The sequence below is a fragment of the Schistocerca americana genome, chromosome X (genome assembly GCF_021461395.2).
Source record: "Schistocerca americana isolate TAMUIC-IGC-003095 chromosome X, iqSchAmer2.1, whole genome shotgun sequence".
Classification (NCBI taxonomy): Eukaryota; Metazoa; Arthropoda; class Insecta; order Orthoptera; family Acrididae; genus Schistocerca; species Schistocerca americana.
Window position 1 is genome coordinate 303,345,807 of NC_060130.1, and position 6,291 is coordinate 303,352,097.

Consider the following 6,291-nt stretch of genomic DNA (forward strand, 5'->3'; position numbering starts at 1 on the left):
TATTCTATAATGCTGCTGCTGCTGCTTTAATTTGTATACATGCTTATGAAGCACTTCCTTTTTGCAGCACCACCAAGAGTGCCAGGCAGGGAGACCAAATCGGCATCATCAGTGACTACACCCAAAGGATTTGCAATTTTCCTATTAATACTATTTACACTGGGTCAGTGCTGTGTATTGTAAATCCTAGCCTATGCTCACTGTTGTGAGGAAATCTTTCTGAAAAAAATGGCTCTCCGGTCCAAGGAACAATATTTGTCAGGAATTGAAGGGAATGCTTTGAATGAAGTCAAATTTCATCGTGGTCATTCTCAGGAGTCAAGCAAATATTACAGTACTGTACTAAGTATTATCAGAGTCATTCTTAGCAACCAGCAGGACAGAGTACATGAGCTTTGTATTAGTAGTACTCTGTAAAATAATTATTTTTGTACATTATGAGAGACAATGTATGAGGTGATGTGTGATAAGATATGCTTGATTTTTGACATGTATATACACAGTTAAGAGTAAAGTGTGAATGTGTGAATGTAAAATATCTTTCCTGTTGTGTATAAAGTAAGGTTTACATGTAAAATATAGCTGTTCAGATTTGAAGCAGACAAAACTTGTGATGTGTAATTGTCAATGATAGAGTAATTATGTATGTCTTGTTATGGATTTTGAACACTTGTTGGAGAAAAGCTCTTTCCACAATCTAATGTAGCAAACAGTGTACCATTTTCGGCTTACGTCAAATACTGTAACACAGTAAACCACTGAAAATGCTAATGCTGTAAGAATTTCTTTTCCATTGTTCCATATGAGTTTACACCAACTTCATACCAAAGAATAAAGGTTTTCAAAGTAATCTTAGTCATGTGTAAACTTGTGACACTGTAAAGAAGACATTTTTAACAGCTAACACAAAATAAAATTGTAGATGATTTCATTTGATGCAAAAAATGGAATAAACAAACAAAAATAATGACTTACTTTAATATTTTGTTCTAGCAATGACTGACACTCTGCAGTTACTCACCAAAGGCACCCTAACAAATCCCATATTGTAAACATATAAATAATTTAACGGTTTGAAACTGCTCAATGATACGCCATGTTTCTTATAATGGACATAATAGAGTGCAGTAACAGTTTGACTTGATCATTGTATTTCACATAATCATAGTAGTTTTGCACAGTTCAATTATTCATTTTATATCTATCTCAGAAGTGCACTCTTTCATGAATTGATTAGTTTCTAGTGCAAAAAGCAACGGAACTAATATGTGATGTATGAAATAGGGTTTCAAATAAATATGTAGAGCATAAAGTGAAGTTTGACATACTAAACTTGAATATATACATTGATAACTGTTATGTAGTAGATATTTAATGTCAATAGACCTCAGTCAAACACTGTACCTGAATTAATTTAATGGAGAAATTTGGCATTTTTATAAGCACTTACTCATAGCAACACATCTGAAGTGATGAGCACAATAAAGGTTTAGCTTAATTTTATACGTATATAGAACCAACGCAAGTGGAAATACAGATAGCTACAAGAAACGCGAGAGCTTTTTGAAGCCTGCTTGGTGAGCAGTGTTGTTGAATTAGTTGTAGTACAACTGAGCAAGGTACTATTTATATTGCTCTAATATGGCAATGTGGAAACAAGATTTTTCAGCTGATATGAGGGAATATTATTTTCAGTTGCTACTTCTCTTGAAAGATTGAATTGCCTTTAATAAGTCTATTGTCTAAAGTGTCATAATTTGTTTTTATGGTAACTCTCATGTAAGTGGAACTTGGGGGTACGAGATTGTGACCACTGTACTACATGTTCCTGCCACAACACTGTAAGAAAATTATGAAGTTTTTCAGTACAATTTATAAATGACTGCCATTCCTGTTACACTGTTGCCATTCACTCCCGGGTCATTAGTTTTGTGAAGAGTGCTCAAACTGAAAATTAATGTGACAGGGCCATGATTTTTAGCTACAGTTTGATAAACAACTTTTTCTAAAATGCCAACTTTCATGGCCAGAAATGCCACACTAGTTAAAATATCCAGAGGTTATTTTGCTGTGGACTGATGAATTTCCTGCTGAAACCCAATACTGCGTCCTAGTCTGCAGTGGGGGATTCCAGCTTTTTTGATGGTCTGATGCACACCCTAGCTTGCTACTGACTGAAATAAAATTCCGTTTCTGTGTGCTTCTATGTAGAGGCTTGATGTCACACACTTCGAAAATTTGAACGCAACTGGCCATTGTCATTTGCTGTCATACACTTTTGCCGTCGCCCTATGGTACTAGTCTTCCTCCATGGGGTGATACCATTAGCAGATGACAGCAACTCACAACAGTCAATTGTGCTAGTTTCCAAACATGTGACTCCCTATGTGTGGGAGCATGCAGAAACAAGAGTTTTACCCCCCCTTGAACACGTCCTCCACAGAGAAGGATGAAATTTTCGGTTTTGACCACAAATTAATCCAATCACATCATAATAGCCTGGAATAGTTTAATAAATGGAACAACTCTGTTTTTAAAACAGCACTGTGAGCAGCATACAGATTACTTATTATCTAAGTTGTGTTTGCAAGTAGCCTATCAGTGGCAGTCTTACGCTAGCACTAATCACATTCAAGTTGGTATTGTGTATATACTGCATAGAAATGTCAGCAAATCCTTTGTTTGGAGAAAAAATTGAAAATATAACCATGTAAATATACAGTATCTTGTTAAAATCATGCGGTAGAAGCAACAACTTATTCTAGTTTCAGAAGAGCAGCCACAGTGAACCAATCCGTCATGGCACTTCACAGTGAACATTGTTAAAATTAGTTGAGAGCTGTAACACACACACACACACATTGTCGAGCAGTAGAACTTAGAAATTATGTAGAATTGGTCTTCTACAGATGCAAGCATGAACAGTTGCTTTTACTTCGCAATTTTTGCATATTTACCAAGTTTTCCCTTGACAAAAAAATACTGATAGCTACTAGGTGGTATACACGATGCCAACTTGGAATAGATAAATGCTAGTGTAAATTCCTGAAGGGACTAGTCTCAAACATTGGTCAAATAATAATTTGTACATGGCTTAAGGATGTTAAGTCAAGTATTTGGAGGCTGAGGAGCACCATGTATGCAAACAGTTCATACCTATGGTTTGTTTGGATGTTTTGTTTAACTATAAATTCATGATAGATATTTTTGAAAATGGCAGGGTTTGATTGCAAAATAAAATCTGGAACTGATTTAGACATAAATTCTTATAAATATGTTCATCAGCAGCAGTGTCAGTAATTCCATTGGTTGTTGAATCTTACTTTGTCACGAAAATTGATATGTTCTGGAGTATTTATAATTACTTGTAATTTCTTCCAAGTAATGCAAGAAATGTTAAACTTTTGAAAACTGTCTTTTGAAGATTTATTCCCAGATGCATTTTATGTAATGTATCAGCATTGCCATAATTTTGTACTTGAAAAGTGAATGCATAAAAGTCGTGTACAGTATGGTCATTTCTCACTATAGTATCACATTATGCACTGAAGACTGAAAACTGAATGTAATTGTATACTGACACGTTACAAAGTAGTAGAAGGTACTCTGTATGTGTTCTGTTGTCTGTAAATAAAATACTGTGATTCACTGTGTGAATGTGTGAAAGTTATGTACTAAAGACTTTTGTACTTTCCTATTGATTAAATAGTTTCACAGAATACATATTCCAAATTATTGTACTAAGAAATAAAATCTCATGTGCAGCTGTAATTAAGTGTATACTAGTACACTGCATCTGTCGGTGTGCTGAGTGAGTAGCTCTTACTACCATCACTTGCTTTCAGAAGGCGAGCACTTCTTGAGTGCAACCAAGCAGCCACATACCCAATTCCCAATTCTAAGGAAAGGTGTTGGTTAACTATGCCAGAACGCAACGTGTCATCTATGGAGAATCTGCAAATCCCCCCCCCCCCCACTGCCCCTCGACGGACAGCCCTCTTCCCCCCCCAGACTGCCCCTCGACGACAGCCCTCTTCCCCCCCCAAACTGCCCCTCGACGGCTGCTACCCCCTCCCCCCCACACCCGCCCCTCGGCGGCTGCTACCCCTCCCCCCCCACCCGCCCCTCGGCGGCTGCTACCCCTCCCCCCCCACCCGCCCCTCGGCGGCTGCTACCCCCTCCCCCCCCACCCGCCCTCGGCGGCTGCTACCCCTCCCCCCCCACCCGCCCCTCGGCGGCTGCTACCCCTCCCCCCCCACCCGCCCCTCGGCTGCTACCCCTCCCCCCCCACCCGCCCCTCGGCGGCTGCTACCCCTCCCCCCCCACCCGCCCCTCGGCGGCTGCTACCCCTCCCCCCCCACCCGCCCCTCGGCGGCTGCTACCCCCTCCCCACCCACCCGCCCCTCGGCGGCTGCTACCCCTCCCCCCCACCCGCCCCTCGGCGGCTGCTACCCCTCCCCCCCCACCCGCCCCTCGGCGGCTGCTACCCCTCCCCCCCCACCCGCCCCTCGGCGGCTGCTACCCCTCCCCCCCACCCGCCCCTCGGCGGCTGCTACCCCTCCCCCCCACCCGCCCCTCGGCGGCTGCTACCCCTCCCCCCCCACCCGCCCCTCGGCGGCTGCTACCCCCTCCCCCCCACCCGCCCCTCGGCGGCTGCTACCCCTCCCCCCCCCCACCCGCCCCTCGGCGGCTGCTACCCCTCCCCCCCCCCACCCGCCCCTCGGCGGCTGCTACCCCTCCCCCCCCACCCCGCCCCTCGGCGGCTGCTACCCCTCCCCCCCACCCGCCCCTCGGCGGCTGCTACCCCTCCCCCCCACCCGCCCCTCGGCGGCTGCTACCCCTCCCCCCCACCCCGCCCCTCGGCGGCTGCTACCCCCCTCCCCCCCACCCGCCCCCTCGGCGGCTGCTACCCCTCCCCCCCCACCCGCCCCTCGGCGGCTGCTACCCCTCCCCCCTCCCCCCCACTGACCCTCGGCGGCTGCTACCCCTCCCCCCTCCCCCCCACTGACCCTCGGCGGCTGCTACCCCTCCCCCTCCCCCCCCACTGACCCTCGGCGGCTGGCAGCCCCCCCCCCCCCCACTGACCCTCGGCGGCTGGCAGCCCCCCCCCCCACTGACCCTCGGCGGCTGGCAGCCCCCCCCACCCACTGACCCTCGGCGGCTGGCAGCCCCCCCCCACCCACTGACCCCTCGGCGGCTGCCAGCGTCGCCCCCCCCTCCCCCCCACTGACACTCGGCGGCTGCCAGCGTCGCCCCCCCCTCCCCCCCACTGACCCTCGGCGGCTGCTACCCCTCGCCCCCACCCGGCCCCCTCGGCTGCTACCCTCGCCCCCACCCGCCACTCGGCGGCTACCCCTCGCCCCCACCCGCCACTCGGCGGCTGCTACCCTCCCCCCCCACCCGCCCCTCGGCGGCTGCTACCCCTCCCCCCCACCCGCCCCTCGGCGGCTGCTACCCCTCCCCCCCACCCGCCCCTCGGCGGCTGCTACCCCTCCCCCCCCACCCGCCCCTCGGCGGCTGCTACCCCTCCCCCCCACCCGCCCCTCGGCGGCTGCTACCCCCTCCCCCCCCACCCGCCCCTCGGCGGCTGCTACCCCTCCCCCCCCCCCACCCGCCCCTCGGCGGCTGATACCCCTCCCCCCCCCACCCGCCCCTCGGCGGCTGCTACCCCTCCCCCCCCCACCAACCCCTCGGCGGCTGCTACCCCTCCCCCCCCCCCACCCGCCCCTCGGCGGCTGCTACCCCTCCCCCCCCCCCCACCCGCCCCTCGGCGGCTGCTACCCCTCCCCCCCCCCCCACCCGCCCCTCGGCGGCTGCTACCCCTCCCCCCTCCCCCCCACTGACCCTCGGCGGCTGCCAGCCCCGCCCCCCCCCCCACTGACCCTCGGCGGCTGCCAGCCCCTCCCCCCCACTGACCCTCGGCGGCTGCCAGCCCCGCCCCCCCCCTCCCCCCCACTGACCCCTCGGCGGCTGCTACCCCCTCGCCCCCCCCCCCCCCCCCACGCTGCCCCTCGCCAATCAACACCTTTCAAAGAGTTACAATGGAGTAATAACTTCATAATAACAATATATTCCATACTGAACATGAAGTTACATTTTCTTTTGCAAGAAAGAGTCTGAAGATATCAATTTGACTCGGCACATTTATACAGTGCCAAAATTTCTGACTAAAATACTATGCAAAGAGAGAACTTGAATTTATTGCAGAACAATCCTGCTTGTTTAGTCTAGCATTGAACCATGTTGTGCAAGTCCAACAATATTTCACGGAGGCAGCTTTCCTACATCAAG

At 50.3% G+C, this 6,291-nt stretch overlaps 1 protein-coding gene across 1 annotated transcript in view; it reads left to right on the forward strand.

The window, feature by feature from the left end:
* LOC124555492 overlaps window positions 1-3,719 on the forward strand; it is a 341,553-nt gene extending 337,834 nt beyond the window's left edge. The window contains exon 13 of the mRNA XM_047129417.1: window positions 68-3,719. Coding sequence (XP_046985373.1) covers window positions 68-183 — 116 coding nt within the window. The 3' untranslated portion in view covers window positions 184-3,719. The remainder of the gene's footprint in view (window positions 1-67) is intronic.
* Window positions 3,720-6,291: the final 2,572 nt, after the last annotated feature.